This window comes from Anopheles bellator, chromosome 2, assembly GCF_943735745.2.
Source record: "Anopheles bellator chromosome 2, idAnoBellAS_SP24_06.2, whole genome shotgun sequence".
NCBI classification, from domain to species: Eukaryota; Metazoa; Arthropoda; class Insecta; order Diptera; family Culicidae; genus Anopheles; species Anopheles bellator.
The window spans coordinates 78,716,444-78,728,699 of record NC_071286.1 but is presented as its reverse complement, the minus strand read 5'-3'; the positions used below and the strand labels follow the sequence as shown (position 1 = coordinate 78,728,699).

The 12,256-nt window shown below is 51.1% G+C and overlaps 1 protein-coding gene across 1 annotated transcript; it reads right to left on the bottom strand.

Moving 5' to 3' along the window:
- Window positions 1-677: 677 nt before the first annotated feature.
- LOC131210140 (class E basic helix-loop-helix protein 23) lies at window positions 678-2,214 on the bottom strand. Its single transcript, XM_058203344.1, has 4 exons — window positions 1,930-2,214; window positions 1,438-1,665; window positions 1,110-1,373; window positions 678-1,039 (listed from the first exon to the last, which is right to left on the bottom strand). The coding sequence occupies exons 2-4, from the start codon at window positions 1,653-1,655 to the stop codon at window positions 832-834; spliced, it is 690 nt and encodes a 229-aa protein (XP_058059327.1). The 5' UTR covers window positions 1,656-1,665; window positions 1,930-2,214; the 3' UTR covers window positions 678-831.
- Window positions 2,215-12,256: the final 10,042 nt, after the last annotated feature.

Below are 12,256 nucleotides of genomic sequence, written 5' to 3'. Positions count from 1 at the left end.
CCGGGCATCCAAACTATACAAAGCTTACAAATTATATCCTCCAACTTCTATTCTGTTTTTTCCTGCAGTTTCTTTTTGTTAGTTTGTTAGTTTCCAATAGGTTTCTTGAAAGGATTCCTGGTAAGCGTTTGTTGTTTTGCCAGGGGTCGCTCGTAAACAACAAACGGTTTCATTGTAGCTGAAACAAATTCAACTACAATTCCACGGCTTAAAGTGCCCATAAACCATCCATCTGTATCATTAGACAGATTGTTTATATACAAATTCTTTCTAATGTGCACTCCTCTTTTCGGTAGTGACGGCGGCCAGTTGGCGGCTTGAGATCGACAGTTTAAAAGTTGAATGAGCCGTTAACACTATTTTTTTGTTACCTTCTACTGCTTTGTGTTTATGTTTTTTTAGATGTTATGTTCTTCTTTCTTAGTTTGTACAGAGTATCCATCATAGACAATTTGGCGGAACAAAAGTTGCTCTTTAGTTAAGATTGGAGCGTTTGCTTTCAACGAGACTCCGTGCCCTACTACGTCGGCACTATTTCGGATTCGACAGTATCACTCGCTGTATGTTAAACGTTCTACTGTATTTCACTTTTAAAAATCCATAATTCAATGTTTGGCACGCGTTTTAATATCACTCCTAAAACCTACTAGGTACGTACGATAAACATGATAGACAGACAGACAGAGGTGGCAAAGAACACAAATCTGAGGTTTAAAACGATAATGACTAGAGCGTTCGAGTAATGGCAGGTAATCCTACGAATTCGTGGGCCAGTCTTGCCGGTTGCAAACGTTGCCATACGACTAGAAAGTGCAAAGGGAGGTGGCAGCTTTAAGAACTTTGACTAGGCGCCGGCGGTGGTGGAGGTGGCGGAGGTTGCCCGGCTGCAGTTGCCACTGTCGACGGTGTCGGACCGGATGCCGTCAGGTCCTGATGGGGAGCTTGCAGCAGCTGTTGCAGCTTAAGGGCCGAAGGCATTGTTCGCAGATCCACCGTCGGGATGCTGGCCCCGGCGGCGCTCTGGATGTACGCTAGCAGTCTGCACCGGACAGGAAAAACAGGGAGACATTAGACCGCTTAGGACCGCTTAATCGTTGCCTCGTACCAACCTTCTCAGTTCGTCCAAGGCATTCGCCTGCATCAGGATGTAGTTCTTGGCCAGCAGCAAAGTGGCGATCTTCGACAGTTTACGCACCGACGGGGAATGTGCGTAAGGGATCACGCTGCGCAGCTCGTCCAGGGCGTCGTTCAGATCGTGCATTCGTCGCCGTTCGCGGGCATTGATGTTCAGTCGTACCGTTTTACCCTGACGGTTCTTCTGCTTGCCACCGACCCCGGACGATCCGGACGGATGGTGCAGATGGGGCGGTGGACTAAAAAAACTTTGGTATCATTAGCCGCGAGTGACCGCAGGCGAGAGGTGGCGCACTGGCATACCTTTCTGCGCTGCCAGAAGGACGATTTTCGTCAGTGTGCGTCGAAGAAGAGGCGTGCGGCTGGGCGTAGAATCCTCCGAGACCGACCGTGCCTAGCGGAGTCCTACGGCCGGGTACACTTTGCGGCGGGCTGGGTGTCTGCTCGGGATGATGGCCGTGCACGGAGTGGGCAGCCGAGGGTCCGAGGTGAAAGTTGAACGGATTGTGTGGAGGATCCATAATGTTGGCGCTAAAACGATACAAAAGACCATTTTCTTTAGGTTAGAAAGCTACACAGTTCGGTGCCATGCAACACGTGTTCCGGATGGGAAACTTTAAAGTTTTCAACCGCCGCAAAGCTTCCGGACATCCTGTCGCAGTTTCACCTTCGCCCCGATAGATGGCGCGGCTTGCGTGAGCTTTTCATTAAAAGGACTCCCTTATTCTCGGTACAAATCCACAAACAACCAACCATATCTGGATCGGGACATCATCTTTGGGTCTGCTGACTTACCTTTGTACGCCCCAGAGGACGATATCCGATGAATCTCTCGTGCTGCTGCCGAAAGATAAGGTATCCGCAAATCTCACTAATCAAATCGTCGGCCTTCTGGCGGAAGACCATTCGCAGACTGCTGCTGGTTCCTGCAAGCCGAGCTCAGCGAGAACGATTTCTCATTCGATTAACCACCGACCACTAGCTCTCCATTAAGTGCTGCTGCCGTTCCTGCTCACTGTTCACCGTTTTCTAGTGTTTGTGGCCAAACAGTGACGTCGGCCGTCGGCGTCGGCCACGGCACAAAACACCAAACACCACCGTTCACGGCGAACCGATGTTGATGACGATGATGATGCTGCGGTTTTGCGCTTTCCAATGTTGCTATCCTGAGCGTGGCTGGTTCCAGCTGGCCACCGCCGGTGGCGCTGCCTTGCGCCGCGGCGTTGGGTATTTAAAAACGGACCTTCCGTGCAGACTCCGTCTCACTAATACACGCTCAGACGACGTTAGTCATATTTCGCACACACCGGCAGCCGAAGGACGAAAACAAAATCAGAGACCGCACGGGGACACGCAGACAAACACGAGCGCGCGCGCACGTGGAAGGGAGATCTATGCGGCCGCCGCTGCCGCCGCTATGTTTTATTGACGCCAGAGAGGAGTGTCCTTGGGCTCCGTTTGCCTTGGCAAGGAATGAAGACACGATCCACAAATCAATTAAATGACTGTTTGTTGTTATCAATTAATCCTTTGGGCAAACGGATGCTCCCACTGAGCCCTGAGGTTGCGTTGAGGACCTCCCTCCCGAGTTCTCAGAAGCCTCGCAAAAGCCTGGCCGGGATGTAATATGCACCGGTGCCACTTACGCCACCAACACTGGCCATAAACTGCAGCCTGGCCAACGGGACTGCTGGTGTTCCTGAGGCTGTACTTGGGAGCCGTTGCTCAGCGACACCGTCTTCTCGTTTGCGGTTTCTGGCCGATCTGTGAACGGAGCCTAAAGGGCACACCGGGCACCCCGGACACCAATCGGTTGCCGGTATCACCATTGGGTGATATTAAATGATCCAATGATTTTTTCTCTCTCCTATTCGTCTCGTGTCGGAACTGACTTGACAGGACATTTGTTTCGTCAGTGTGCGTCCTGTTTTGGTCCTCCCCGTTACGGCCCTCCTAACGCAAGTCGTGCAGGTAGGGGAAACAATTGTTAGGGAAACTGGGAAAGCCATCAATCCCTCCATCAATCCTCCGTTTTTTTCTGTTCTCCCCGGAAGTGGTTCTGATCTCGGCGACTAGGTAGTTCATAAATGGTGCAGGATAATCGGGCCAGATGGCTGTTAGCATGAGATGTGGCACAAAGTACGTGCACCGAGTGTGTACGCCGTGCCCGTGATGGGTCTCTCCGCCCGTATTTGTAGTCCCGGTACGTATCGGGTGGATGTAATCGCAGTCAGAAACATTTGAAGTGGATCGATGGGATGGATTGATAGGATCGTGCTGGAGCGTTTTTATTGGCAAGCATAATTTAAGTCATAACTTAGGGGACGATAACCAACAGTCGTGGGTTGTAGAGTTGCTTTGAAGCTCACAGGATTTCACTCACGATTGGATTTCTTTTACTTCCAGCCTATTGTCCTCAAGTCAGTACAGAGAATACGATCTGAGGTACAAAAAGGAACATTTACTTCAACAATAATAGTTGATAACGAAACCGTTATGGATTGCCACTGTTTTCATTGTAAAACTTAACACGTGGGTTAATAAGTTCGGAATAAGATACAAACAGATTTTTTAGAAAGAGGTAGCCTTCAAGCGACGTTCATTGGGTGGTCTCTACTTTTGCTATTTTCACATAGATTTTAACAAATAAAAATTATAACAAAATTGCATAAATTAAACTTTGAAATACTTCGTGCTTCAGGGAAAGAAAAGATAATGAGCAGAAATTTAGGTGTACCCATTAAAAATTGATTCTATTACTATGTAAACCAAGTTGTCTACATAGAAAAGCGGACAAAGCGCAGAAGTGATTGCCACGCCGTCATGAATGAGTGGAAACGAATTTGCAGTGCTGTTCCCAAAGATCTGTTCCGCTTACTGACCGACGTGCTCATGTCCGGACTCAGAAAACCAATCAAGAATTATAATAATTCCTGCCCTGCACACCTGGTCCGGTGAACTTTTTTCCCATAAAGTTTTAAAAATGATTTTATTTCGTTGTGAACAACGAGCTGCCATTATTTCCAATACTTTTCCACTCGCTGGCGTCACAAACCGAAACCGTTCCGGCGAAACAGTGTGCGAAATCACGAGGGTGGTATTTCTAGAGATCCTTCGCCGGTCAGACCGAGGGGTTGTCAGTGTGTTGTTGCTGGCCGTTGCCAGCACCCCGCGGCCCAGACACCCGGTGCCCCCGGGGGATGCGATAACCGATCGGTTCGGTTGCGAACCGAACGTGCGTTCCCGAATTTTATCCCTCACCGGCGGATCAGGAATCGTGCGTGGCAGACGGCAGCATACAATTAGCAACGGCCATCACAACCACCACCGCCGAGATGAGTCCTCACCGAGAGGGGTGCTACTCCGCTGTTTTCCCCGGCGAAGCGTGCGCCTCAGCCTCCGACATACTGCGCCACGGTGTCCTGCCATCCAGGGGCTAGGGGCGTTGTAAAGGGGACGCAGGAACCGCCAGACTGAATTGATGAGCACGGACGGAGAAAGTTTCTGCAGCAGTTGTTTGGCGCACGGCGCACATACAGAAATTGAATTTTTATTTCACCTCTCGGCGATGTTCGCCTCTTCGCAAGCAAATCTTCGCTTCCACCAGGCAAATGTTTATAAATCGAGGGCGCTTTCTGCTTGACGGCCAGCGAAGCGGTATTAAAGTGAGTGAGGTTTCGCCACCCAGTGAACAATTTTGAGAGCCCGAGGCTGCCCCTCTGCCTGCGACGCGGCGGAGGAAGGCTGAGACGAGTGAGATCGAACGCCCCTCTGCCTGCGACGAGGCCGAGGAAGGGCGATCTCGCAGCGCACGAAGTGAGAATGAGACGCGTTCGTTGGTTGCCGGGGAAAGAACGGAAGGAATCCCCGTGAGTTTGAAATCGCCGTGAGTTTGCTGGTGGAAGACGAACGTTGGAGAGAAAGAAAAAGGAATAGAAATAACAGAGACAGCGAGATCGTGGCAAACTCCCGAAGTACCGAGGGTCCGACAGTCTCTCTTTAAGTTTTGGTGAATCGGGACGAAAACTCTGCCTCTGTTTTTTCTAAGTGCCAAGTGTAAAGTACCAAGTGCTTGTGCTTCTCTGTCGGGTGATCCTGATAGAAATAATCCAGGTAAGTTTATTGGACAGTATTCAGTGACAACCAAATAATGTTGAAATGTTTTCGCTTTGCTCGTTTCAGATGTCCAATCAGATGTCCAGATGGGATGCAAAGGATTCGATGCAATGCATTTTACAACGCGTTTGAAGGCAGCTACGCACCAAATTGTGAACCGCTAGTGCAGAGTGAAGAGTGTATGCCAAAAAAGAGAGAGAAAATATATCGAAATGTACCGCCCAAATACGAACTGTTTCATTTTGGTTAGGGGGAATATGGGAGAAAGAAAACGAAAAAAGCGAGAGAACACACACGTGAGAGACAGGGGGCCGCTCGGTGAGAGAATTTAAACGGCTCCTCACTCCATGGACCTTTCGGCTCCTCACAGCGATTCTTTCATATAACGCTATATGGGGGAAGGTATTCGAGACAGCCGTTCGGAACCGAATGAGGACCGGATAAGGATTGGATTTTTTGGTGAGAAGAGAGAAAATGTTCACTGGGCACTTACCGGACCAGCCCAGCTGAGTCCCACAGGGGTTTCTCTCGGGGCGATGTGAAATCAACACCGGCGAGATGGTTGGCGTCAGCAAATCGACTTGCACCGACGGCGCTCTCAGCATACACAGCGTAATCTCTCCATTTGCAGAAAATGGGGAGCGAAGGGCCTGCCGTAAATCAGAATTACTGTGACTCTATCAATGCTGCATGCTGCACTACTACTACCACCCACGGCACGGGTCGGGATAGTGATCCGGTTTTTCGGGATGCTATTCCCCAGTCAAAGGATGAAACGAAAGAAACATCAAATAACGAAAACAACTTATGCGAGATACAACCCGGACGGGGGTGGGTGGTCATGTTCCGGGCCAACCGGGATTCCGGGCCGTAAGGAACAAGGATCGTACACGATGGCGAACAAACACCAGGGCGCGCCATTTGTTAGGGTAATAATATTTATTTCTTGTTAAACAGTCGCGCACCAGCTGCGTGATAGATCGTCGGACCAAATCCGGTGGGCCGTGCTCCCGGTCGGTGCTGCTCCTGTCGGACAGCTTCCGGTAGCAGGTCGTTGCTGTCGTCGTCGTCGTAACAACTGGCCCAAGAACTTAATTAGCACACGCACCGCCACATTTATGATGGACAATAATCGTAAACAATGTCAAGGCTCGGCTCACGGGGGCGCTCCTCATCCGATAGGGTGGTCCGCTTCCCAGAGCGTCGATAAATTTGCGGCGGGCACAGCGAATAAGAAGCCATTTTAAAGTTTATGTCCTTCCAAATCGCTAACGACGCCGTCGGTTTTTAGTGTGCGCCATTTGCGGAAGCCAATCGGAACATATATTTACTACGTGGCAGTTGAATTTCACTTTCGTTCGTAAATCCCCACCATTTCTGCTGCGGAAAGCCAAGCGTCCTTTTCGATTTGGAGTGTTATTAACCTTAATGTCGCGCTACTCATTACGCTTTATTACGCACGGTTCAGAGTTCGACCGATCAACTTGCGAGCCTTGCGGAACGAATGCGACCGCCGCCATCATCGGCAGGGGATCAGAGCGGCAAACCGTGAGCGTCAAAACTTGCCATCGCCGTCGAGAATAAATTAAATTCATTTCAATTCATCGGAACTGCAGCGCATCAGCGGTTTTCTGCCTGCGCCATCGCCGCGGCTTGATCTCGGCCTGGTGTTTCCGGTTCCGGGCACTTTCTTCAAGACTCCTCGAGACCCACAGACACACAGGCCCGGCACGAACCGAGCTGGGGGAGCACCGTCGCCGTGACGGAAACTCATTTAAATTCAATCGAGAAATTTTTAATTTGCTTATTATTAGCATTTCTTACATTTCACGGCGCGGTTTTTTGCCACTCGATGTTGTCGGTCCCTCCGCCCTTGGGTTCGCGTTTGCCTTCGGGGCGGATTTCCGGTCCAGGCGAACGGCCAAACACAGGGACAGGCGTCCATCGGAGGAGGTTTAGCGTCTCGAAGGAAATTAACCCGTTTACTCTTTCTTGACGCTGTGGACGGCTAAAAACGCGGCCGCCATCCTTGGCAAGGTTCCGCCAGGCTCCCGTTACTCTCCCCGGATCTGCACCCTGGGTGGACGTTTCTTTTTCGCACCGCGTTTCCCTTCGAACGGAATGCTGTTTCCTTCGGTTCCTGCATTCCTTCCAGTACCTCCAACTCGCAACTACCCATCAATCTGGCGTGGGAGAAAGCGTTGCTCTTCCGGGAACCTTGGTGCTAGGCCTGGCCCAGCGAAAGTTCAGGATGCTAACGGCGAAAGAGTGTCCCGAGGACGGGCCCGGGGGTGGTTCATGTCAAATGTCGCCGGAAAATGGAAGAAATTAATTTAGACAAGTTTCGGTGTTGGTTTGCGGTATTTGTGAAGTTCGAAGTAAGCGCACGTCACTTTGAGGTTTCGGGTTGCTTCCGTTACCGTCCGCGGGGCCGCACTAATGGCCTGTTGGGGGTGGTATCGGTTTTGTTGATTTTATGTCGCTCGGAACAAAGTTGATAACCGACGGTTCCGACCGCAGCGCCCGAAAGTTGTTGGGGTGTCGGCATCTTTCGCTCACTGCCGAACACGAACACAATGCTTACAATTTACACTCCATTCAACGGTTCATTTGGAAAATTTATCGGTTCGCCGTTGTGACAGTGATGTACTGAGCTGGGAAAATGAAAATGAAAGCATTACATCACTCCAAAAGAGATAGAATGAGGTACAACGGTACTCGAAGCTCCGGAAATAGTTTTGTTGAACAAATTTTGACTGCATGTTTGTCTTTTTCGCAAATAGAAGAAGTTGGACTAATTGGTGGATTCGCGAACCAAGTTTTTACGCCTCACGCTGGCTGGCGTCATTTATTTCCATTACGCTGAGAGTACATTCCATCGTAAAGCTGAAAGCTCTCAATTACCGCAAGAGTTGTTCGGCAAAACAAGGGCCCACTTTTAGGCCACCGACCGAGATTGGCTCCACGACGTCATTTGGCCTCCTGGCCGCAGCTGGGTAGAGAGAGTGACTGTTCCACATTTACATAGCCGAATATGATGATGGCCGTTCGTTCTCCCGAGATGAGACCAAGGGGCCAAGAAATGCAGGCAGCCGAAGAAAGTTATGATGACTCGCCGTGAATCGGAATCGCGGCACGGATCCTGCCGCGGTACAAGAGTTTTATTATGATTAAGCGACCACCGAGAGATGGGGTCGCCCGGGTGCAGTTGTTGCCCGCTGTCGCCCGGGCGATTTATGCCTAATCCGTATCCCGAACCGCCGCATACCATATGGTGTGCGTTTCGTTGCCGGCCATCCGGACCGGGAGGACCTATTTGTCAGATTGCTGGTGAGGACACGGGATGACCGGGGGCCGCGCACGGGAAGGTTATTTGAAATACACCACCACCAGGCCGGCCAAAAGTGTCCTGCTGTGCGCGTGGCGCATCGAATCCCGCACTCGGCCCGCGGAGGTCCCGCGAGGCGGCTAAAGTGCATTAATGAAGTGCACCAATTTCGGGCAGTCCCCGGAGGGTGGTGCTCCCGTTTACGCACCCGGGCCCAATATGGGCAGGACATTAGGGCAGGCCGTGGTGGCGGTGGTTGCAAACTCGCTCAACCGGAAGTGCCATTTGAGTCATACGTCGTCGAACGACAATAGGGACCATTTTTCTTCATCGGAACACCACGGTGGCAACAATGTGTGGCAACAGACGCATGGCGCATCGTGTGTCACAATGGGACAAATTGCTATTGCCGGCGTTACACTCCCTCGCAGCAGGAAAACAGGGTGGTGGTGTTGTAAGAATGAGTAAGAGAGCCATTACAGGCCGGCGCGGCCGATCCTCTGATGAATACGATTTGATTTGTGTGGAATCGAATTGCGGAGCCCGGTTCTGTGGTCGGCACGCCGAATTTATGCTAGCCGCACGCGCTGAAACATAATTTTGCTGTAGTCCTTTTCTTCTTTTTTGCTTTAGCGCCGAGTTCCAAAAGAACTTTCCTACCGAACGCGCGGTGGGCGTCTGAATCGCGTTAATTGTTGGAGTTTGTGTACCGGCTTGTGCCGGTTCGCCACAATGTTCACAGCGCATTGCAATTTGCACGCCCATTCATTCATTTACATTTCTTGTCGAACTAGCACCGGAAGGTGGTCCTCCGAGACTGGCGGCCGGTAATGAATAGTTGCGGCGAGAAAATGCACAGCGCTCCGATGTGAACCATTCATAATGATTTGGCCCTTCGGGAGGACCTTTAAACTATCTCGATTCAACTCGGCTGTGCACCTTTTGTGTGTTGGCCCTAGCTTCTTCGGTGAATGCTGGGTGAAGTCGTAAGTCAAAATCGTAGGTCATAATTTCCATATTCCATTAATTTTATTAAAAAACTTCAAACATAGTCGATTCCGCAGCATCATACGAATGGAATCCTTAGCATACTTTACAATCGTTGCGTTGGCAGGTTAAGCCACGCACCAAACCCATGGCCGTGGCCCATAGTTCCAGTCGGCGGGCGTCAGTGCAGCCATTTTGTCTCGAACACAAGCAGCACAATCCGAGATGGAAATTGCTTCCATCCATTTGTTCGGCAGTGAAAGGAGCACACAGGCGGGACCCGCTTCGCTTCGCTTCGTCCGTGCCTGAAAAGAAGGACACCAAGCGGGACTCAACAGGAGTGGCAATTTTCTTCGCCCGACTCTGTCTTCGACCTCCGTTGGCAGGTTGGGCGTTTCGAGCGCCAACTTCAGGGCCCCGTTCTAAGATCGACACCAAGCTCCTCCAATCGATCGGAGGAGCCACCAGGACTGCTGAGGACAGGACAACTGTTAACAATGCGCTCGGCAGCTCGGGAGCTCAAATTTACATTCGATGATTGAAGAGTGAGAGAGAGTGTTTGTAGAAATAGCGATGCACTCGGCCCTCGTTTATGCATAAAACATGAAGCCCCCAGTAACCGATGTAACCGACGGGTCGTAAGCCGGTTCTGGCGGTGTTAATTTCCGTCTCACCACACGGCGCCGTCGGATGGAGTAGCGCTCCGGACCAATCAGCCCTCGGGGTCCACATAAATATCCCGCAGGTTCCCTGTTGCTTCACCTGCACCGCATTGCACCAAGGTGGCAATCAACTCGTGGCCGCACTGATGATGCATTTTTAATTCCAGCGTTCCGGCTATCGATACCCCGGAGCCGGTCAGTGTTTCCGGTGTGCGGAAGTGTTTTCCAGCCAGCCCGATGGTCGTCCGTAGATTGGTTTGGCCCCCGACCAAATGCATTGGTTGTGGAGCGCCATAAAATGGCTCTCGGTGGACCGATCGGACCTCGCGAAAGGACTGCCGGGAGCCGATCGCACCGGCTTAAGTGCACCGGCATCGCGTTTCGATACGGGCTAATTATATTTCCTTCCGTAGCAGGGCCTTCCGGGGCCGGACTGCATCTTGCGCTTTCCGGTCCAACGATAAAAGGATTAGCTCTACCGCTCTACCATTGACACAGGGCGTACCGGTTTCGAATCGGATCTTAGTTCCAGAAACGAATGTGACCCGCCACGGGTCGCTTTTTGGATCCTTTCGGGTTTGTTCCATGGTGGTGTAGCCGCTTTTCAGTTCGGCTACCGAAGCGAAACTAATCAGTTCGACACAAAGTTCGACGTGCATTTCAGCTAGCCGGTGAGCCGGACCTTTGAATGTTGGCCAACCGTGAAAAGGGTAACTTAATGACATTAGACACTTCTTTTGTCGACAGAGAGCTTTCGCATGCTGCAGAAGACACCTAAATCAAGTTGGAAAGGAGAAAAAAGTTATGCAGTTTGTCATGTTTTCTAAAGCACTGTGTCAATGTACGATTCCCGAGCCGTACAACGGTGGCGCTCATTAGTAGTTGCCGGTTTCGCCGGTGGGCATCGCAAAAAGTCTGTTACATTCATTATTTTCTTGTGAAGCAACCGGCGCAGAGTCGAGGCCAATGGGCTCCGATGGGAATGAACGAGAATTTGCGCGCTGGAAAGTCCAGGATCAGGATCTGGGTCGCGCTCCAAATGGCGGGCGAAAGCAAAAGAACAGCGCCACCGATCTCACCCAGACCCGGGGGAGAGGACAGACAGAAATTGATGCTGTTGCCGAGTCAAGTGTTAATGGGAAGCACTATGTTCCGCTTCTTGTTCTCCTGCGCCCTCCAGTATGGTGCTTAATCCTCTAACACGGGGCCGTAAGTGGTACCGGTGAGGGCCTTTCGCTGGTTCGATTTTGCGCCGACGGAGGTCGTTGCACCGGGTAATCCTTTACCCCAGTTCACTCATCACAAGTTCACAAGGCTTAATCTGTCCAACTGGAACATAAATCCTCCGCCACGGTTAGCTTGCAGCGTGGCTCGGTTCGTTTGGTTCGTTTTTTGTTCAAGTAGTGCCGACCGCCGAAAGCCGCCTTGGGGGTTTGGCCATGTCGAGATTGTTTTAAGTAGTTCTCCACCCTCTCCCCAGCATAACTAGCACACTTGCATCCGTACGGTACGGTGGTAAACCGCAAACCCGTCCGGGAACGCCAATTTGCTGTTCAACATACGCAACATCGGTCGGTCGGTGGTTTCGGTCGGGCCAGTTACGCCATGTTCCTGGTCCTTTTTGGGCCGCTCCGGCCCAAAAGGTTACACCTCGCGTATGTCAGCGCCAGATCCGCAATCCAGTATCGTGACACGACGACACACGATATCGAATTTATCGTCCCAGACGGATGGTTGTTTAACTGCAAATGCTCTTCCCGATGGCTGAATTCGTCCGGAAAAAGTTGTTTGGATAATGTCTACCTATCTCGTACGGTGAGGGGCGCATCAGTTTCCTATGCACGGTGGTTCCACTCGGTGGTTCCCGGCTAAAAGCCGGTTTTTGTCTATCCGCCGCTGCCGCCGTTGAACACAAACCGCCACAAGCTGGAAATGGAAAGAAAATGTTATTTCTTAAGCTGAAATAATTTCATTCCCGTGCCGTGGTGAATTGTTTCTTTTCGGAGCACGGACCCCGACGAGCGAGACG

What these genes read in the sequence shown, in the direction of transcription:
- LOC131210140 (XM_058203344.1), bottom strand. Translation starts at nt 1,655, where the DNA reads ATGGATCCTCCACACAATCCGTTCAACTTTCACCTCGGACCCTCGGCT. An exon ending in CCTTCTGGCAGCGCAGAAAG is followed by an intron (nt 1,374 to 1,437) that starts GTATGCCAGTGC and finishes AAGTTTTTTTAG; the next exon opens with TCCACCGCCCCATCTGCACC. An exon ending in GCCTTGGACGAACTGAGAAG is followed by an intron (nt 1,040 to 1,109) that starts GTTGGTACGAGG and finishes TGTCCGGTGCAG; the next exon opens with ACTGCTAGCGTACATCCAGA.